We start from the raw sequence: 21,920 nt of genomic DNA, 5'->3' as shown, positions 1-21,920 counted from the left end.
TAAATTCCCCAAGAGTAATCACCTCAGACAATTTCAGGTCCTTCTGTAAATTATTCCAAGAAGAAGGGACATCATATTTAAAATGTTTTTTGTCTAGTTCTGTTCGAACTTTGGGGACCAACATCAGTAATATTGTGAGGGTACATATGTATGTACACAAATAAGAGGGAACCAGCCCAAGCAGAGACTTATATATAAAAACCAACCAATGCAAACGTCTGCATACATACAAAGAAGCCCATTTAGCAGCAGCATACAAAGTACAGTGATGAACAAGGCTTCCACAGCCAGCAATTAATCGTAAAGCACAGCACAGTGTACAGTGGTGTACAGCATCCAACTTCTATAGGCGTTGGTCAGGTGCATTCATAAAGAGCAGATCACCGTAGTCCAATAGAGGCTTTTGAAAAAAAAAAAAAAAAAGTTGCTGAAATCAAGTGTTTTCTTCCCTGGAGGGAAAAACTTACATTTAATTTAAGCTTTTTAATGTGTGGTTTAAATGACAAATATTATTATTTAATGTTATTTTATCATATAATTTTGGTCACATTTTGAATGCAGGATGTCCTATAATAAGACTCAGCTCCACATCAGCTTCAGAGCTGGAATGACATACACCACAGGGTATTTACTTTAGACCAGTTTTATTAGTAGACCATTCTTAATTGGTAAAGTACAGATGCCTCAAAATTATTCTTAAGTGCAGTACTCAAGTAAATTATAGGCCTCCTTAGGGGAGACAGGGGTGGGTTGACACTCTTTTCATTCTCTGGCGTACTTCTCTGGCATAATTTATGTTTGAATTTTCCAACCAACAGAAACTGAAAAATGAAGGTCTCAGCTATCTATAAATATGTTTTAATGTACACAGATATTTTCTAAAATTAGGTCATTTGTGTTTAAGGCATGTTGAATGTGTGTGTCAACCAGCCCAATATTGGTTAAAATTATGTATTTACAAAAAATGAAGAAACCAATAGAAACAATCTGAAGACTTTATTCAAACAAGAACCAGAAAACATGAACATTTAGTAGAATATCTGCATATTTTTTTAAACTAAACAGCATTTCTAAGCAATTCATCAGTGGGAATGTGTAATTACTTTTGCCATTGATCATTCAAAAATAACAATAACAGTATAAACATTATTTTTAATCTTTCAAAGAATCTTTCAAGAGCTGTGTGGAAACCAACCTCTGTAGCCAATAAACCCTGGTCTCCTCTAATGTCCGCCACCACTACTCAAAACAAGAATTTAGTTTAATATTTTTGTTCATGTTACACTGTAGTTTCTATTTAAAATGTGTATCTACCAGCCTTAATGCTGCATTGTAGGCTACAGCTTTGTGGTTTATGAAATAACATTTGCCTTGCACGCTTGTGTATGATGCTGCATACACAAGCGTGCAAGGCAAATGTTATTTCATCTGCATCTTTCCTTACATCGGACAGTGACACGGGTTTTTGAAGGTTTAAATTAGGCCTAAATCGATCATTTTCTGGCTACGCATCTAATACATATTCCTTATTGTTATTCATCCAGCTTGAACTCTGTCTATGCCAAGAGCCTTGTGTGCCTGTGCACTTGGAGGCTATACGCAAAGCATACGTAGCTGCAGACGAACCATTCGAAAGCTTAGTTTTCCGTGAAGCGTGTCTACGGAGAGGATTTTCTCTGTCAAACACAAGGCTTTGGTGCAAAGGCGATATTCAACCCCGAGGCACAGAGTGACAGTGTGGGTTTGAAGCAAGAACATAACGGTCCCGGTTATACCCCACTATTTAGAAAGGATAGCCGCGTATAAAACGGTAGAATGAAATATCAGTGAGGATGCTGTGAGAGGCTCGTTAAGAGAAAACTTAACTTCCCGTAAGAATATAACCGCAAAGATACAGCCATTTCCTGCTCGAGACAAAACAGGCATCGAGGGGAGACGGAGGGCATGTTTTTCATTTCATCCTATAAGTTTTCCCCCTGACCTATCATCACTTCAATTCAATAACACGGCTCAGAGAGAGCAGGTAGTGAGTGCGCACAGCCTGTGTAGGCGCGCGTGGAGCTGTCCTTTCAGCACCGCGAGCTTCAGCACCACGGCGAGTGACAGCACCCGCCAACCCATCGACAAACCTACACCGCGCACCCGAGTCTCTGTCAGGCGTCATTTAGATTCAAGAGGGGTTCATAATTTATGGCGAGACACGACCTTACATCGCATTTTGTCAACAGTCCACTGGATTTGCATGTGGAGAAACGAGCGCGCGCGTTCGTATGCGTGTGTATATGTGTGTGTAATATATACGTGTGTGTAGGCCTACGGTTGTGTGTGTGAGTGTGAAGAAGACGATGATGAGCATGATGATGATGCTGTGGGAGGCTGTCAAGGTGTCCTCGAATACAGACGTCGTTCAGTGACGTGAGAGAGGAAAGAGGAGAGAGAGAGAGAGAACGAGGAAGAGTGCGCGTGAACGTCAGGGGGGGAGGGGGCGGGGCCAAGCGGGGAACAAACGGAGGGATGGAGAGTTCCGCGAGTCACCATCACGGATCCCCGCCGTCAATCCTCACCGCCTGGACCAATGGTATCGCTGAACGCGGCAGGCTCGCCCCCCCACCCCTTCTTCTCAGCCCCGCCCCCCTCCTTGAGCTGTCCTCTCTGTGCACGCGCGTGGTCCCCCCCTCCCCCCCCCTCCCTCCCTCCCCCCACCACCACCACCACCTCCACCACCACTAGGTCGAGTCGAGGAGGAGGAGGAGGAGGAAGAGGAGGAGGAGGAGGGATGAGGCGCGCGGCGGAGGGGAAATGGCTGCCGAAAACAAGCCGGAAGGTAAGCGAGAAATAACGGTTTTTATTTGAGGTGGCAGAGTCCCGCTATTCGGGGTTCAGTCGAGGCGATGGAGGGACGGAGGCATAGAGGGGGAGAGAGATAACGGCAGGGCTTTCCCTTTCTTCCAGCCCGTCCCGAAAACACGGACGCTGGTGCTGAACCAGCGACTGTGTGAAGCACGGTTAACCGACAGCAAATAAATAACGGAAGGAGAGTTGTCCCGTCGGTAGGCTCTGAGTGAGCCGGGATAGGGTAGCTTTTCACCGTCCAGCGCTTGCCAGCGTTTCCCCCGAGCAGCTGGTTTATGAGTGCTTTTGAAGCGTTTAGCATAAAAGGGATGGGGATGAGAGAGGATGAGAGTGGTTCACGCTGAAGGAATTCAGATGCTTTCTGTGCGTGTGTGTGTGCGCGCGTGCGTGAGTGTGTGTGTTTATCTGTCTCTGTATCTCTCCTTAAACATAAAATAGACCATTGAATCCTAGATTTCCTTCCCTGACATGCACACAATCTCCCAGACCAGCTGTGCGTTTATTTAGTCACAATCCAATGTGTGTGTGTGTGTGTGTGTGTGTGTGTGTGTGTGTGTGTGCGTGCGTGCGTGCGTGCATGTTTATGTTTGTGTTCATTTGATGTGTGCTTATGGTTGCTAAGGCAGTGAAGGTGAGAATCTGGCTGCATTTGGGGAGGAGGAGGAAGAGGAGGAGGAGAAGGAGGAGGAGGAGGGGGTGTATATGTGTGTCAGTTTTAGGTCATATGTATGAATGTAGTTTACATTTTTACTCCCTCAGCTAAACTCTTCGGGGTCATTATCATCACACACACACAGCCACTGCTTCATTCAGACTGCTCCGACTGTTATTCATCCTTTTATGAATTATTTAAGAGATGACCAAAATCACCATGGCAATATTATCTCCGTCTCAACTCATAGGTTAATGAAATCTTTATTTCTTACTCAGTGTGTTTGACATTTGTTTATAAACACCCCCTGGTTGTTAGTCTGCTCTGAGTATCGCTTTCGTTCTCTTGCCTGTTCAAAGTACTGATATCACACATCCCTGTTAAGCCAAAAAAACACAACAGCTGAGTGTGTTGTCAAGGATGAAACGCAGTTCCTCAGCAACTTAGGAGCTAAAATGACATACAGCGCATCAGTTTTATTATCAGGCTACTCTTAATTGATTCCTCTGATCTCCTCCTCAGCAAAGTGATACTGAAAATGACAGGAAGAGTCTTTAACCCTCTCTCCACTAGGGAGCAATGATGAGCAAGATTTCTCTAACGGGCAATTTTTGGACAAGTTGAGCCACACAAGAAGTATCATACATATGAGAAGCACATTTTCAGGCATTCAGCACTTAAAGTCAGACACACATACATAGAAGCGTGCAGGCAAGCATGCGGAGTGCAGCCAGAGGCAAAGGGAAGGCTGTGGGTTGAGAGTCCCGTTGCGTGAAAAGACTAGAACTGTAGATGAGACAGATGGCCCATGGGCAGATCAGCAGGCACTGTACCACATAAATATAAAACCATCCCCCTGCCCATACTGTACTGTACCTACACACACACACGCAAACAGACTCACGCATTCACAGTATGAGAGGTTTTTTGTTTTTTTTTTGGCCACTGCCCCCTCGGTGTTATGTGTAGAGGAGATGTAATAATTTACGAGCCTCGACCGTGCTGAATGGAAGCCAAATGAATCGCAGGGGCGACGAAGGCAGGAGACAGCCATCCACTCTCTCCATAACCTGGCAGATGTGCGTGGCGCTGATCAGCAGAGTACACCAGTGGGCATGAGAACAACATCCACCATATAGCCTGGAAGACCATCTCCCTCTGCGCTGGTTGGTCTACTTTGTATCATAGCAACAGTGGTCAGGGAAACAGAGAAATGATGAGAGAGAAGAGAAACTAAAGCTGGGTACAAGTTAGTCACACACATGGAGGCAGTGTATCTACTGTGGCCAATCGATCAGGGGACACAATGGATGCAAGTTAGTGGATCAGAAAATGGATCAGCCCACATGCATATCACATGGAGTTTTGTTTCTGGGCTTTAGAGGAGGAAGAATGAGGTGAGGTGTGCGACGGCCAAGAGAACCAAAGTCTGGAGCGTCTCCTAAATATGTCTTTGTCTCTTTCTCGCTCTTATTCTCTCTTTGCAGGACTGAAGAAGATAAGAAATCCAGAGCGAATGGTCAGGATTGCCGTCGGTTACACAGGACACACCCCTCCCAAGAGTGACGACACCGACGCCAACAGTAAGAGACGCGCAAACACTCTTCACACTGTTTGTGCGTGCACGCACACATTTGTCTGTAGCACAGGGTGACTCTGGGAGCAAGTATAAAAGCCTTCTGGCAGAATGATGTGATGCGGGAACTGAGGTCTCCTTCTCATCTGCTCTGTAACAGATCACACTTACACATACATACACACACACGCTCACACTCACACGTACACAAAACAAACACACAGTGTGTCTCTGCGCTGAGACGTCATTCCAATTCAGCTCTGTTACACATCATGTTTATTCATGCATGCCAGTACAGTATTAGCGGGCACACACTCACACACACACACAATAAACACCGCTGCACATAGCCATAGAGAAGGCAGGGCTTACTTTGGCTATCAGTAGTTTATTGTCACACCTAATCTGTACACATGGCATTATGTATCTATAATCCTCAATGGGCCTGGTTAAACTAGAAGTGAGATGGAGTGTGTAATCTGGGGTCGCTGCATGGTCGTGTATGCATGCGTTTGTGTCCTGGGCATGTGTGTGATTGCTGTGGCGTGTTAGGGGGACTATAAAGGCAATGATTGCTTTGATTGGTTATTGATTTCTGAGGACATGACGCAGATGCATGTCTCTGCCTCGGTGTATATGTGTGTATGTTAGGGGGACAAATTGGAGGGAAACAAACAGATGTGAGGAGGAGCAGACAGACACGCTGCTTAGTGAGGTGGAGGTGGAGGCGGGGGTTATGGGTATAGAGGGGGTAGGTATGTGGAAACGCCACACACACACACACAACCCAACCCCTTTTTCATTTTCCAAAAGGAGCAGATGGCCTCGTACCTGCACCAGACCCTCTTATTTTGTTAAGAGGGATGTGAGCAAACGAGACTGTCGCAAAACAGCAAATAAAGAATTAAGAGAAAATCTGAAAAACAATAGAATAGAGTAGAATAGAATAGAACAGAGAGTTCTGTTTGGGATGGCTGTTTAATATGAGCTGAGACTTCCCGAGCCTATCCCTGTCTCCTATCTGTTCTCACGTCCCAGCTGGAGGATTACTGGAGGAAAAGTTTATCAGCAGAATGATAAAATTAGCATGCACGCCCATCTCTCTATCCTCCCCCTCCTCCCCACCCCTCCGCCCCCTGCTCTCCCTCTTTCTCTCGTCTCTCCCTCCCTCTTCCTGCACTCTCGCTCATCCCATGCTATGCTCCCCCCTTTCTTCTCCCTGCCCTGGCTCTCCCTCCTGCCCTCCCACCCTCCCTCCCATCCCTCTATCTAGCTGCCTGTGCAATGAGCCTTTCTTTCTGTCACATTAATTTCATCCCGAAAAGGGGGAAAATGTGAAAATTTCCCCTGACGCCTCCTAATATCAGTAGGGGGAGAGTTAAGAGTTGCATTTGGAGCGTTTTTCTCTCTCTTTACTGAGGAGAGTTTTATAATTAACTGACAGCCATCTCACAAGGGCATTGGCTTGTTTCTGTGTTAAATATGGAGATGACAGTTTTATGAGGTAAAATATTCATCAGTCGGAGGCCGCTCTTCTGTGTGATTCCAGTCTAAATTATGGCATTTGATAGGCAACCAAAGCAGTGTTTCACTTTGGTCGAACATTTTCACTTTTTAGCACGCATACCTCTATATGACTTAATGAGCCAGCAGTTCCACATTAGCATGCAGGCTTTGTCACTCTTTTGGACTCTTTTTTACTAGATTAGCAAGTGAGTGAGTGATCTATGTACAGCCAGAAATGTGTGGTGTACTGCTGAGGGACTCACATGAAGCAATGCAGGTATTGAAGCGGTTTTATTATTTCAAATATAAATGTGAATGGTGCTGAATTTACATATTTAGATGTGTTTTCCCCCGTGTCCCAGGATGGTTCATTTTCCTGGGTAGCCAGAAACAGAAGAGAAGTTTTTGCCCCATGTCACACCACAGTATAGCTCCGCTGAGAGCCATTCGGAACAGATGGAAAAGACGATTGCGACAGTAACCAGGCTGAATTTTTTAAAACAGGGACGCATTCGCTGGTTCAGGATTGTTGGAAATACAAGATACAACCCTTTGGGGTGTAAAAGCTCATCAGCATTCAACAAATCTGCAAAGTTGGTCTTCCATTCCTCGTCAGCGGGGAGAGTAAATGTGAGGATAGGTTAAGATGACGGTCGTGTCCATGAAGGTGCGCTTTGAAAGGGATTTCGGTACCAAGGTCACTGGTGAAAAAACGCTACTCTGGGACAAATACTGTGATGTCTGTTCTTTGATCGGCAGGCACTGTGTGTATATGTGTGCGTCTGTTTGCATGTATGAGCGTGTGCGTGTGTGTGTGTGTGTGTGTGTGCGCGTGGGTGTTTGTGTGTGTGCCTACGCATGTGCAACGGGCTTGTTTGATGTGGTGGTTCTGGTACATTTCAAAGGCGAGGCTCTGATGAGAATTCTTCAGAACAGCAGGGGGAGGGGAGGGGGATATAGCCAGGAGGGGTGGGGTTTAAACGCTGATTGGCATTCATAGCAGAGAGGCTGGAGTGCTGCTAAAAAAGAAATTAGGCTTTAACTAAGCTGCACCATTCAGCTGTTTAACTAAGCTGCTGCACCGTTCAGCTGTTTGAAATTTTGTCTTCTCAGGCCTTCTATTAATAAATGCATAATTGATTAGGGGGAGCATACGTGCCTGAACACACTTCCTACTGACACAAACACACACATGCTCAGACACCTACATGAGCACACACACATAGACCCCACTGTCCTGCTACAGCGCTCGTCTCTCCTTGCCTCTTTGTGTTACCTTGTTCCATCTCTTGTCCTTGCAAGATTCTTACTTTCTAAATCTCTCGCTAAGTTTCTTTTTTCTTCATTAACTGTCTCTCTCTGGCTCATTGTCTCCCTGCCTCTCTCTGTCTCCCGCTCTGACCCTCCCACCCCAACTATCTCTCTTTTTCTCTCGCTCTGTCGTCTGCCCTCAGGTAGAGTATAATTCCTATCTTCCCAGGGGAGTCATGAATGGACGCCCTCTACTCAAATGCTTATCAATAACCTTTGAGTGCTTGCTCTCTTTGACTTCTGAGCGGCACACCCGTTGGGCACACACTCACAAACAGGCACACACACACACACATACACACACACACACACACACACACCAGGGGCTCTATCTTTTTGCGGACGCTATGCGCTGGTGAAGTAGTACTTTCCTGAGGCGCAGTGGGATTTTTTTCCTCACCTGCACCTATTCAGTATTTTGGTGATTCTCCGCGCTCCGCAGTGGGAGGAGATGCGCAGCAGGGGCAGTTACACTGGTAATCCAGCAGCACCATATAGCTTTGGTAGTGGGGACATTCTGGTCTCACAAAAAATGACACAAGCCTGTATTATTCATGTTTTGCTTGCCTGTTTTGTTATACATTCTTACACCAGTAATCACATCGCATTATACTGAAAAAAAAAAAGAAGAATAAGCTGCATTTTTGTCGTTGTCAACAAATCCCACGAAAAGACCAGCATCAACAATGTGTTGGTTTCTTTCTCAATTCTTAAATGCTTCCCTGTCCTGTTTGTGCCTTAAAGACTTAAATCTTTAAACACGGGACACAAATATTTTCTTACATATTTTAAAAAAATGCTTAACACTTTCCCAAAACAGCTACAGCAAACAGGAGTAAGTAGTGCATTTATTGGGGACTATTTTGAGCTGCGGATTTGGTGCTCTACTGAGTATTTACAGCAGCAGGACGGTGTTTGTAGGATTGACTCAAAATAAACTGCCGCATGTTCATGGTAATGAAGGAACGAGTCACCCAGTGCAGCAGTGTAGCTCACTGATGTGAAAAACTAACAGTTTTTGGACAACAATGGAGGTTTATGGCACAGAGGAATAAGCTGTATTAGGCTTTGGCTACACAGGCAATACTTGTTAGCAGGATCAATTCATTGTTGATTTGGGGTCTTTTTATGGGATTTGTTAAATAAGAAAAAAATAGAATATCACCAGACTTCCCTTAAGACGGTAATGCCAAGGAGCTAAAGGTTAATAACTGATTTTTTACCAGCGTTATATCACCTGTGGTTAGCATTTGGATCATTGTGATTCTTAATAAAATAGTGCATCATTACACACAGAAAATGTGGAGCTTCCAGCACTTTAAGCATGTCCAGAAACATGATTTAAACTTCAAACTAAACATCGCCTGCCTGCGGCAACATTTAGGCTGCTGTGTATCTGCACTTGTGACTCTCCAGCTCCCATACAAGAATATTAGTTTCCTCTCAGGAGGAGCTAGTCTGGAGTCTCTACTCCATTACCAAACTGTCTGTATAACACTGTGGGGAGAGCATTGCTTTTAAAGGGGATAAGAGATGCCCATGTGATTGGCCATGATTGTTACCAACCCCAAATGCACCGATAATGTATGATAATGGATTCTTCTTAATCCAAATCTGTTTCCGGGTGGGCCCCAGGTGTGCTGTGCACCTCCACCTGCTATCCAAAAATAAGTGCACTGCCACTCCCTCTACACACTGCACACTTAACTGTTGTTTGTACACCGTGCCTCGATTGCCAACTTATCAAACTTACTGTGAATCAACCATAAGTGAATAAGATATGATAAGACACACTTGTATAAAGATGATGTGGAAATATTAGTCTTCATCCTAATTCACTGAGCTGCATTCTTTCATCAGTTAGACACGTATTGAGCTATTCAAAGTATAAGCCTGACATCTCTTCACTGCTATGCCAAAAACAAATTTCAGCTATTTTTCGGTTCAATCAGAAATCCCAGGAACTTATCACAAATCAAGTACTGGACAGACCAAAATTAATTAAATCTTGTGTCTTTCATAGGACCGAACAAATCTTTGTGCAAATACCATTGCCTAAGGTCACATCCAGACATTAAAATGCTACACAACAAAAGTTTGTTATGATTTTATTCCTCCAGATCCCAGAGATACTGCTTTTTGGTATTCTCCTCACACGATGTCTCTGTGTCTGATGAGAAATTTCTCTCCTCTTCCTACTCATCCCTCATTTATCTTCCTTTATCTTCCCCCTCCTCCCCCGACCCCCCCTCCCGCTCCAGATGAGCCAGGCCAGTTGAAGATCTACCTTCCAAAGAAGCTGCTAGAGTGTCTACCCAAATGTTCCTCTCTGCCCAAGGAGCGCCATCGCTGGAACACCAACGAGGTGAGACGCTCAAGAGGGAAATATCGGTGGCAGTAAGATGAACTCTGTGTTTTTTTGCTGGTGACTCATCATAATGTCACATTGAGAGATGAAGAGGAGGTAAACAAACACAATGGCAGGTTTTCATTATGGGACCCTAAAACTGTGACACTAGGAAATAAAAACAAACCCCCCAAAAAAAAGAATCAGCAACCCGAGCTCACAGCCAAAAATCCCACTGACTATACATTCCATTTGGTGTGTTGCTGTCTATTTCGCTTTGTAATCCAAACAACTCTGGGTTGGAGCGTAAGAATCAGGGGCTCCTGGGTCTAAAACTATATACGGCTTAGAGGCTGAGAAACGAGAAACGAGGCTACAGATTGAATGTTTCCACTGCTGAGTACCGCTGGGTTCAAAAACCCTATGGTCAGTAGGATAAAGATTGTTATCTGAACCTAACATTGTTGCTATGCAACCATAGAAAGCTGTTAAATGTGTGGCACATTTCTGCTCATAGTTTCTTTTTTTCTGCTTTGTGTTATGTGTGAAAATGATGCTCTAGTTATATTGTGTAATGTTGTCCTACAAAACAAAAAATGAAGGGAAAAAATGAAAAGCTGTCTGAGAGGTATAAACAAAAGCAGTGACCATGCACCCAGAGGATTTGATCATAAAAGCGAGTTAAGTTAAAGTAACTCAAGGGCTTTTGCACTTCACTGTAGTCAATATTAACTACATTTTAGAACTTTTAGTATGCTTCGACTGTTGATGATTTCACACAAACTCATGGCTACCACTCATTAATGTAGGGCTGAGTTTGCTTTGCTCTGGGCCAAAATTAGCATCATATTTGCAGCATGAACAATAGATAACTTAAACTGCGCTGCTGGCTAAGTGGTACAATGTAAAATGAGGCCAAATTAGGTTGGGACAACTCTTTACTCATGGCCAAAGATAACCCTGAGCTAAACATTTTGGGTGTGAAAAGCTTTTCAGAGTTGCATGTTGTTCCAGACTTAAGCTGTTAGCTTAGGGAAGTGTTTGATGGGTGGAAATGGATGCAGGCATTTATCGTCAATAGCTCCTTGTTTATGCATTGCACAGCTCACCACTGGTGGTTTGCTCCATCCATTGTGATGTTGTTGGCCTCTGCTGAGACATTTTCTCCATGTGCAGGCTGTGCACTCCATTATGGATGTGTGTTTGTGTGTTTGTGTTATTGATTACCAAGTCCAGCATTATTATGCAATGCAAAGCTGATTTGGCCTGTGGTTTTTCTCTCAGGAAAGTCATTACATTTTTCATGCAATCCATCTCAATGAAGGTCATACTGGGAGTTAAGCACGGCGCCTACTGAATAGTGTGCTCACATGAATAGGCAGTGTGTGTGCGTGTGTGTGTGTGTGTGTATGTACGGTTGAAAACAACATGACCGCTGCCGGTTAGGGACTTCCACACATCAGCCTAACCAAGAGCAATTGTGCACAAGGCGCAGGGTGGACTACACCAAAGCACCTTGTTGCTGCCCCTGCTCCTGCCCTCTCCCTCTTTCGCTCCATCAGTCTCCCCTCCAACTTACCATCTAGTCCTCTCTATCTTTATCTTTCATTTCCTCCCCCCCTCCTTCTCTCTCTCTCTCTCTTTCTCTCTCTGATGAGGAGGTACAGGCTCAGTTCAGAGGGAGGTTGGGTGTCCCTCAGCGGATTCCTTCAAAGCTCCTCTTCCACCCAGGCATAAAGTTTCCTGCATACTTAAACACTCCATTGTGTCTGCTACTCCTCTTGCTTGGCGCTTTCATAGGGGGAGCCGTGCGTATGCTCGCTGTGCGTCTAGTGCATGTATGTTTTTCAGTCTATGTATGTGTTTCTGCCTGCGTGTGTGAGTGTGTCTGTGTTAGAATGTGCGCAGCTCCAGATTATTGCGGTCGATTATTTTGAAGCTGCTGCAACAAAAAGAATTGATTTATTTTTCTGCGTGTGTTGATTTTTATCTATCTGTTTTGCAGACATTGCAAGTAGTAGTTTTCCTCAGCAACATATTGGAAATTGGAATCATCGTTGGTCATCAAATTTAAGACACATGTGGGCTCTATACGTCCGCCATAGACTGTGGCGTAACGCGATTTTAGTACGTGGGTTTTCCAGGCCAATCAGCTGTTGGCTGTCAAGTCAGCTGTCAAATTTGAAGCTTTCAATGTATTTATTCAGTCGCATCCCCTCAGTGTGTGTGTGTTTGTTTTCAAATATAATATCGTTCTGGTCTAGATGTTGCTCATGAAGTGTGGTGATGTGTTATCGACAAATGGTGTGTTGAAAACGCCCAGTAATTATTCGGTGTGTAGACACACTTTTGTGTCTGTGTTTGGGTGTGCGTGTATATTTGTGCCTTTGTGGGGTTTCATAGAATTCTTCATTTCCATGCGCTTATGCATAAGAAAATCAAAAATTGGTTTTGTGTTTCCTCATCCTCACTCTTGTCTGCATGTAGAATTAGGATTATCCTTAGTGCGCGTGTGTGTCTGTGTGTGTGTGTGTGTGTGTGTGTGTGTGTGTGTGTGTGTGTATGAATAAGAAGAGAGTGTGATAGATAAAGAGATTACCATTCTCTGTTTGGATGAGAATGCCTCTGATTAAGTCGGACCCAATCTTTACAAGTCTTCATCAGATATGTCCTTATTTTCACCTTTTTCTTGGCACGCATATGTCTGAGCAAGTGTGTGTGTGAGTATCCGTGTGCGTGTGTGTGCGTTTGTTTTCTTGCCCGTGTGCGCGATTGCATATGATCCTCTGATCTCTGTTTTGTCACGCATGGCTCCCCCCGACACCTTGGCCTCCCACGAGCACTGAGCTGTGACCCCATACATTTTTACCCCATCCACTTCTCCTCCTTCTCCACCTCCTCCTCTCTGTCCTTTCCTCTCTTCCTTCCCTCTCTTCCTCCTTCCCTCTCTCTCTCTCTCTCTCTCTCTCTCTCTCTCTCTTTTGTGTATCTACTGATGTGTGAAATTATTCTGGGATGGAGGGATGGATTCCTCCCTGAAGGGCTGAGCGGAGGCGTGAGCCTTTTGTTCAATAATAGATTGGGGGTGTATGTGTATCTGTCCATGGTAATAGACTATAGACTAGTTTTAGATAACAAACCACACTCAGGTGGACAGACTGATGGTAGAGCCTGTTTTATCCACCCATCGGGAATGACTTGTTTGGTTTCAGCAAATTCTATGGAGCACTGAAATAAGGAGGCTATCAAACTTTTTCAAATGTAGACAAAAGCAAACTTTAGAGTCTGGTCCATGGTCTCAAGCTCATGAAAAGATATGATTACTCTTGTGGGGACCCCCGACATCCTGACTCATATTTCAAGAAGCCAGACTGAGTGGAATGCCGAGTATTTGAAAGCTTAAATCTAACCTAGGAAAAGTGCACTCACACACTATGCGGCTGTGCACGTCATTGCATGATCTAATGTGCATTTTAAAGGCTTGTACTTCAGAGCAGCCCCCCTACTATGATTCAAATGATGCAACTGTCAAACGGGTCGGTTCAGACTTCAGTACATCACACAGTCGACAGCCGTCTGTGCCACAATGCCTCTGCATGTGAGGCTGCTCCACATGTCGCTCAACTGTACGGGTGCAGAAACCATCGTTAGAAGAGGGCTTTATTCTGGTATTAATGATATGAAATAATATGATATGAAACATGCAGTGTTTCATTGTAGAACTCTGCTCTCGTCATGCAGTGATGTATTTGGTGGCTGTGTGGTGCGAAGGCAGCTAGTTGACAGTTCACACACGCTCATGTCTGGCTGTGCCGCTGCATGACACTAACATGATTGCTTGAATGAGAAGCAGATCAAAAAGCATATACATTTTAGACCACTGCCCCATCTGCCTCCTGTGCATGTGCATCAAGGGTAGGCGTTGCCATGGTAACAGATTGGGTGCGTGTGTGTTCCTGTTAATGGTATGATCAATGTTGCATGTTTGACACCAACGCTGTTAGTGATTGTTCAGTACATCGAAGGTGATAAGAGAGACTTCGCATAGTCGGTGCGTCTGCTTGCGATGCCAAACATGTGCGACGGACCCCAAAAAATTGGTGAAGGACAAAAGCTCTTAATCTCAGGTAAAAATGTCAGGAACCCACTCACAGTCACCTGCACGTGCTGTGGTGTCTCAGCTTGTGTGAACTCCAAACAAAGCTCTGTGTGCATGCGTCTCTGTCTGTGAGTTTGCCTGAGTGTGTGTGTGTGTGCATTTGTAATTTATTATTCATGTCATTATTGTTGTTTGTGAGCCATTAAATAGATACATTGAATTAAATATGCATGCATGGTTGTATTCCTATGTTTCTTCATAGAGATATTTCCCATTTTCTCCCTGAGGCAGGAGAAGTGTCTGGAAAGTTGCATAGGAGGGATGGCGTTAAATGTCAGCTACCAGACCACGTGAAAAAATACTATGGATCCATTATGGAAACCCAGAGCAATACAGTTAGCAGACAGCCAGTTGCGGGCCTCTGTGCTCCATTTATACTGTGGTGAAGGGTGCCCTTGATTTATGAATTTGATGTGTGAATTGCTAATGTCCAGCTAACGCTGGCATGGGACCGGGAGAGGCTGACACTCTCCATTTTGTCTGCTGTGTCAGAACAAAGACAAAAGTAACACGCCTTTGGAAACTTAACGCAAGTTTCATTTTTAAAATGGAATGGGTTTGCCATTCATGCATTTGTTAGATAACGTGTTCGCGAGAGACTTGGTGTATCCGTGTCAGTGTGTGTGTGTCCCAGAGCCTGCCTATGGCTGTAACCTCTCCAGTTGACATTGAGCTCTGCGCTGTTGCCGTTTACCAGAGTAAAGCATGGTTTAATGAGGGGGCAAAGATGCCAACACACACTCTCATACACTCACACATGCTCACACATGCTTGCGCGCATGTATATACACACGCAGACATGCACGCACACAATACCAAAGGGGTGTTTCACAGCTCCTTGTGTTTGATTCCTATTCTTTTATTTTTAATCATTCCTCTGTCTTTTGGGTTGAGAGATATTTTATGTTTGGAGAGCGCCAAGTTATAATCACTAATTAGTCCTCCAGGCTCTCTCTCTCTCCCTCCCTCCCTCCTTTTCTCCTCCTCTTTGTCTATCTCTCCATCTCTCTGAGCCAAGCATAGCCCAATTAACACCCAACGTCATTTTGTGTCTGTTGTGACTTCCATTTCCGCTTGAACTCCAGACGCTCCATACTGTCCTGCTGACCAAACTGGCAATATGAACCAAATGTGCAGCAATGCAAAGAATTAATTAGATTCGTTCTATTCATGAATGTAATTTCCATGTCGATACATGTAATTATCCAGCAAGCTTTTCATTTGCAAATCGGGCTGTACATGGGAAATTGGACATGTGCAGAGATGCCTCAAGATACCCTTGTTGGGATCAGTATTTCAGTGGATTTCAGTCATGCAGATATTTCACCATACACAAGTTCACAAAGGGGCTGAGATTAACCAGGTTTTACAAGTCTAGTCAGGAAAAGCCAGGTGTCTGAGGTAAGAGTTAGTATCTGCCCTCCTCTCCTCTCCTCTCCTCTCCTCTCCTCTCCTCTCCTCTCCTCTCCTCTCCTCCTACCCAACTGGAAGCCCCACATTTTCCTCCTGTTCTATTTTCTCCATGCTGCACAGACCCACTATTTATCTTGCCCACTATAATTTGACACAAAATATTGTTAACTGGAGACACAGAAATATATTAAACAGTGGGAATGTGTGACTGTGAGTGTGGGGGTACTGTGTATGTGCCTGAGTTCGTTTTTGTGTGTGTCTGCACGCGTGTGTGTTTGAGTGTGTCTTTGTGTTTTAACTTCCAACCAAAAACGAAGTGAATGACCAGCAGTGTCTGCTGTAATAAGAAGCCAGGCTGTGCAGTGGAGACAATACTTTTTGTGTCCTTAAACGTCCCCACATAGAACCTCTGTAATATCTGAGTCCTGTGTAAATTAGATTTAATTCATTGGAGACAGATAAAGCATTAAAATGTGTATGTGTGTGCATGTGCACGCACACACAGATGGTCCTTGTGCTCCTATTTTGAGCGCTTGTACTGCATGTGTAGAGCTTTGTCTGGATAACTTTATTTAACTTTGATAACTTTCTGCTCCTCAGGCTTTAGGAGTCAAATATATTTAACAACATCATAAGGCAATTTTGCATGTTTACATCCCCAAATAACAGTAAGATGTCAACAAAACATCTCACTGTAAATCAAGCACCACAGGTGCTGGAACCCTATTGATTTTGATGAAGTTTTGCTTTAGCGTATTCGTTTTCTGACTTATTAATATCTGGAGCTTAGAGACTTGTAAAAGAATATGCCTAGTTCAGGATTTCTGAAACCAATATATATTTCATACTTGCTGCTCATGTTTTTCGAAGGTAGGTTTCAGTCAAACATCTTTTTTTTTTTTTTCATTCTGCACATGCAGTCCAAACTTGTCGTCTTAGGTTTGATACAAACAGTGTTGTAGGCAAGACCTCCTAAACCTAGACCAAGTCATAACTCATACCAGAGTGTATTGAGACTGACACAAGACCAAAACTCTGAGGGGTTGAGACCAAGTCATGTCCAAGACCAAGGCAGGGCAAGGCCCACACCGGAGGACACCCTGTAGTAGGGTTGCAGCGATATACTTGACGTTGAATCTCGCCTTTATTTTAGTTATTTTCTAAGGGGAGACTTTTTACACATACTTCCATTAACAGTTTCAGTTTTCAATTATAGTAATAAAACGTTGAACCAACAATAACTCTCGCTTTATTCCTTTAACGGTCATTCTGACTGATAATCATAAATTCTGTAATACCGTGAAATATTTTTTTCCGTGAAAATCTCATCACATTGCAACCCTACACATTAGATAAAATGTGGAACATGCAAACCATAGGCACTCTACAGTAGAAAAGGCATTGCAGAGGTGAATTTTATGTTTGTTAATTTTCCTTTGTTTTCTATGAGCAAACAAATACAAACATACACTAAGGAGCTAAAATCAACTTAACCATCGTTCTTCATCACTCCTTTTTTTGTACAGGCAATTTAGTGCTGTCCCTGTAGTTGTGGTCTTTACCAGTCTTGAAATAAATCCAGAGTCCTCTTTATCTGAGACAGAGACAAGGCCGAGTAAAAATGCGTTAGATTCCAAGACAAGACCAACATCTTCAAAAAGTCATCTTGAGACCAGTCTTGAGTTGAAGACCCATCTCAAGTTCTACAGCGCTGGTAAATGAACCAGCAATATTTTAAAAAAGAAAAAAAACATCAAAATATCCGTAAGTCCTTCCATCAATATGTGTACAGTTGTTTAAATCAAGTCTGGGTGTGTATTTGCTTAGTCTGCAGGTTTTAAAAAGAAACTGGAAGCACTACCCTGATGTCCACTTTTTTACTTGTTCATGTTTGCTTAGGCTCACTCTGTGTCAGTCTCCAGGTGCACAGTTATTTAGCAATAATTTACTGTAAAAAATGCACATGATCAGTATGCACTGAGCATTTCTGTGGGCATCTGAGCCCGCGATGAGTTGTTTAAGAGGTTCTTACAGACAATTGATACTGCTTCATTGTTGTGTAAGGATTATGGAGTTGTCCACCAGCAACAGTGGGCGGGAGCTGCTACAACAGCTTAGCCTTTATGTCACATATTTTGTGGATATATTTAAAATATCTCTGACTACTCAGTCAAACCTCTCTGAAAATGTATCACCCAGCCAATAGCACTGTATCAAACATAACATATTGATCAGTAACTTGTGATTTGTAGCCCTCCACTCAAATAACCATACTTTTACTCAACATGAATTCAGAATGCACTTCACTGGTTTCATTTCTGCATCAATAGCATTAGTCTGTTTCACATTTTATGTTTATTTTTTTTTCTTTATTTCTTTTTTGCTGTTGCTGGCATAATGTTGATTCAGTGTCTACATATTTTTTCCACACTGCATATTTGGGCAGATTATGGCTCTCTTATTTCTAGTGCAACATAATATTTATATGCTTGAAGTCAGAGAAACCACAATTCGCACAAATATTTGGGATGTTCTCCAATGAGTACACCCTTGTGTTTTCCACGCAAAGTTGCATCTGTAAATTTTACACCCAGCATTATTAACTGCTTACCTCATGGCTAATCCAAACAGTTAAGAAAACATTTGTATAACACACAAGAATGAAGTTGGCGGAGAGTATGTGCAAAACCAACTATTTATTACTACAGCAATCAAAGCTTACAGACCTATTTGCAAAGGGGCTACAAATGTGAATCAGACCACATTCATTTGGGCTCTATAAAGCTGCTGTGAGGTCAAATTGTCAGTTTTGTTGATATCTCATGGATCTGAGTGCGTCGGCCTCACAGGCTTCAACCACTAACGTCCACTTGCAGACTGCAGCTCTATTTTTAATTAAAACTGGTGAGATTATGTGGTTGTTTAATTGCAAAATCAATGTTATTTATTGCTGAGCAAAAATACAATATAGTGATAAGAAATGTCAGCTTCACACTTTGATTTCTTCTCACTCATTATCCATGCACTCTCTGTACATTTGATTTGATAACGGTAATGTGCATGTGGGGAACTGTACATATGAATATGTAGCAGTAAATGTAAATTATCAACCACAGAGTTGGTTAATGTTTAACATTCATTGGTAGCATCTCTCAAGGTAAATCTCTTCATCTCTGTGTTTCCCTGTTAATGAGTGGAGAAGTCATATTATCATGGAGCTCTCCTGCCGGGTTTACTGCACACTGTGAACAGTGTTAATCAACTGGTATTTGGCCTCATGGAGTTTTGTTTCACAATTAAAGACTTTAATTTTAAAGCAGTGTTTCTTATATTCACATGTTTTTACACATGGATGTAGGTGCATTAGATGTTTTTAGAAAATAGAGAATAAATCATGTCCTGGTTGTAAGACATACACTGAAGTACAAGGAAACTAAAACAAAGAATATATCCCTAACAGATTCCCTTTCAATGTGTAATATAAGCGTAAAGTGTCAGGTAGGAAGAGAGTTATTGTACTCTACTTAAACTTATTCTGTAAAAAAAGATTTGTACAATTTTGTGACAATCATACCCATGGTTGGGTTGGTCATTCTACACTATGGGGTTGGTTGTCTCTTTGTCCTTTTATCGGGGAAAAAATGAAAATGGTGATATTCTTAAAAATGAATTTAAACAGTTTCTCTTAAAAAAATCATTCCTATAAGTGCACCCCAAAGAGAATGTGACAAGCATCCCCAGCTGGGATTTTTTTTTTTTTACCAGTGACTAATCTAACAACCACATGCGGTTGCTTAGATAAGAAAAAACTATAGCGCTCCCTTCATACTTTGTAATGATAATAATTGTTTCATTATAAACCCACAGTCTAACAGCCTAGAACAGAAGCACAGAGGAGCAGGATATTTACATTATGACATGAAAAACACTAAAAGGCCTCTCACCTCAATGTCAAGTGTTTGACTCCTAAAATGACCCTGTAAGTGACCTCTGACCCCAGTTCTTGAAAATTTAGTGACAACATTTTGTGACAGTGCCCTCCAGGGAGTGCAATTTAATGAATGTGACAACAAACCCCGGTCTCCCCTACTTCTCAATGTTGAGACGCATACGTGCCGTAAAATTGCTTCAGATTGCCTCAGTGTTCACACTATGATGCAGGTCAAATGTGCTGGCATGTATGAAGAAACATATCAAACATAAATTTGAAATTTCTGACGTTATCACGTTACTCAGTTGGATCTCCCGTGTCTCGCAGTTCTTTTATTTATTCCAGAAGCCTTGCCAAAGCGGTAAATTGGCCACCTACTACACGATATCTACAAAAAAAAGATAGGAAAAGAACTGTGAGTCTCATGATGCAGGGACTAGCATTTTCCACTAACATTATCCTGGAAATGTACACATTCACAAGATTTACCCTGGGAGATGTATACATTTACTGGTAAATATACCATTTCATACATTTATCGTAATAGACAATAGGGTGAGACGCTGTGTGCAGGCAGAGTGTGTGTGTGTGTGTGTTGCATTCCACTCAGGAGACCACAGTGTGTGTGTCCAGCGTTTCTGCAGTTCCATCCAGCGTCACGTATTTCTCTGTCTCCCTGTCTCTACCCCCTTCTTCCTCCCTCCTCCCTCCTGCTGATGTATGGAATGTCTACTCTCATATGGAGTGTGTTTGTAAAAGTCACGGTAATCAAATTTCACTGATTCCTGGGGGATTAAACAAGGTGGCATTTGTGTGCGCGTACAGGAGTGTGCGTGTTCTGTCTCCGTGCATACACAATATTAGCCGTGTACTAAGTTGTGTATTGTAATGCAGCTGTGTCATTAGTCTAAGACCAGCTCAGCTGTAATATATCATCCATCATCTTGTACTCCGAGGAGGCAACTATATAAGGGATACTGATACCGCATTTGCATACTGACAGTGCATATATTTAATTGTTTGAATGTACAGTATGAAGCAGTGGGTGGGTGGGAGGGATGATGAACACCTAATATGAAAGGAAGAGCATCTCACTTGTTTCTTGGCCAAGTGACAGAGATTGAGAATAGTGTTCTTTTCATGCCTTTGGGTGTTTGACAGCAAAAGTTTTTTTTGCTAACAGTATCGCAGTCTTCTTTGAAATTCCTCTGTAATACTTGGAGCAAAATCAGTGCGTCCCAAAAATGAGATTGTTATTCAGCGGAAGTGTTCGCTCCCTACTCCAGCAGACAGGAAAAACATGGCAATAGCAAGTTTTCCCAGCCCAAAAACAAGTATTACCTAGTGTTAATCCGAACTGCATAATTGCCTCTTGTTGGCAGCATATATGTCTGGCAGTATGTTTGTATATGTAGCTTGCCAGCTCGCAAGTCTTAACATTGTCCAATACACAACATCATCATCACTTTCCTCAGTGAGGCTGTGAGCTCCAGTCTCCGTCTGCTCTAAGGTGTCATTGCAATGTTGGAACTAGAAAGTCACAGTCCATTACAGTTCATATGAGGTGGAAAGTTACCAGGACAGCCCAGCAGGCAATGACTGATGTCTGTCTCCTCCCCAATCTCTAAAAGTGCATTAAATTAGAGCAATTATTAGATGGCTTTGCCAGCATGATACACATTTAATGGATGAAAGCAAACCAGATTCAAGCAAACAAAATGTCTCGCAAAGGTCATGTTAGTTTCCATAGGCAACAATTATCTAAAGGGAAAGGGCTGCTGTGAAGTCTAAACCGTAAAAATGTTGGTTACATATCTCCGCCTGTTATTTATTTATATACATGTGTCTTACATTATATAGAAGTTTAAAGATAGCGAACATACCTTTTGCGCCCACTGCATGAGTCACAGTGCTTGAAGAGAGGGTGATGACACCGGGCTCTACCTCGTACAGTGCATCATCACTGTAAATATACTGTAGCCACAGTGAAGAGGAGCCCCTTTGGATCAATTGATATGCTATACCATACACTTGTACTCTATTAATGGCATAGCATAAGTTCATCAGATATTTTCACTTACAGAATCTTTGTGTATTTTGTTAGCTATGGAATGTGTACAGACGCACTGGGGAAATTTTGAGATGGATTGGTCTTCATTAAGCTAAATTCAA

The 21,920-nt window shown here is 42.9% G+C and overlaps 1 protein-coding gene across 1 annotated transcript in view; it reads left to right on the top strand.

The window, feature by feature from the left end:
• Nucleotides 1-2,761: 2,761 nt before the first annotated feature.
• LOC126386305 (calmodulin-binding transcription activator 1-like) overlaps nt 2,762-21,920 on the top strand; it is a 56,555-nt gene continuing 37,396 nt past the window's right edge. Inside the window, exons 1-3 of the mRNA XM_050038556.1 lie at nt 2,762-2,824; nt 4,993-5,088; nt 10,160-10,263. Coding sequence (XP_049894513.1) covers nt 2,800-2,824; nt 4,993-5,088; nt 10,160-10,263 — 225 coding nt within the window. The 5' untranslated portion in view covers nt 2,762-2,799. The remainder of the gene's footprint in view (nt 2,825-4,992; nt 5,089-10,159; nt 10,264-21,920) is intronic.

The sequence above is a fragment of the Epinephelus moara genome, chromosome 24 (assembly GCF_006386435.1).
Source record: "Epinephelus moara isolate mb chromosome 24, YSFRI_EMoa_1.0, whole genome shotgun sequence".
NCBI lineage: Eukaryota > Metazoa > Chordata > Actinopteri > Perciformes > Serranidae > Epinephelus > Epinephelus moara.
Note: the sequence above shows the minus strand (reverse complement) of the source record. Positions and strands in the feature narration are given on the sequence as shown.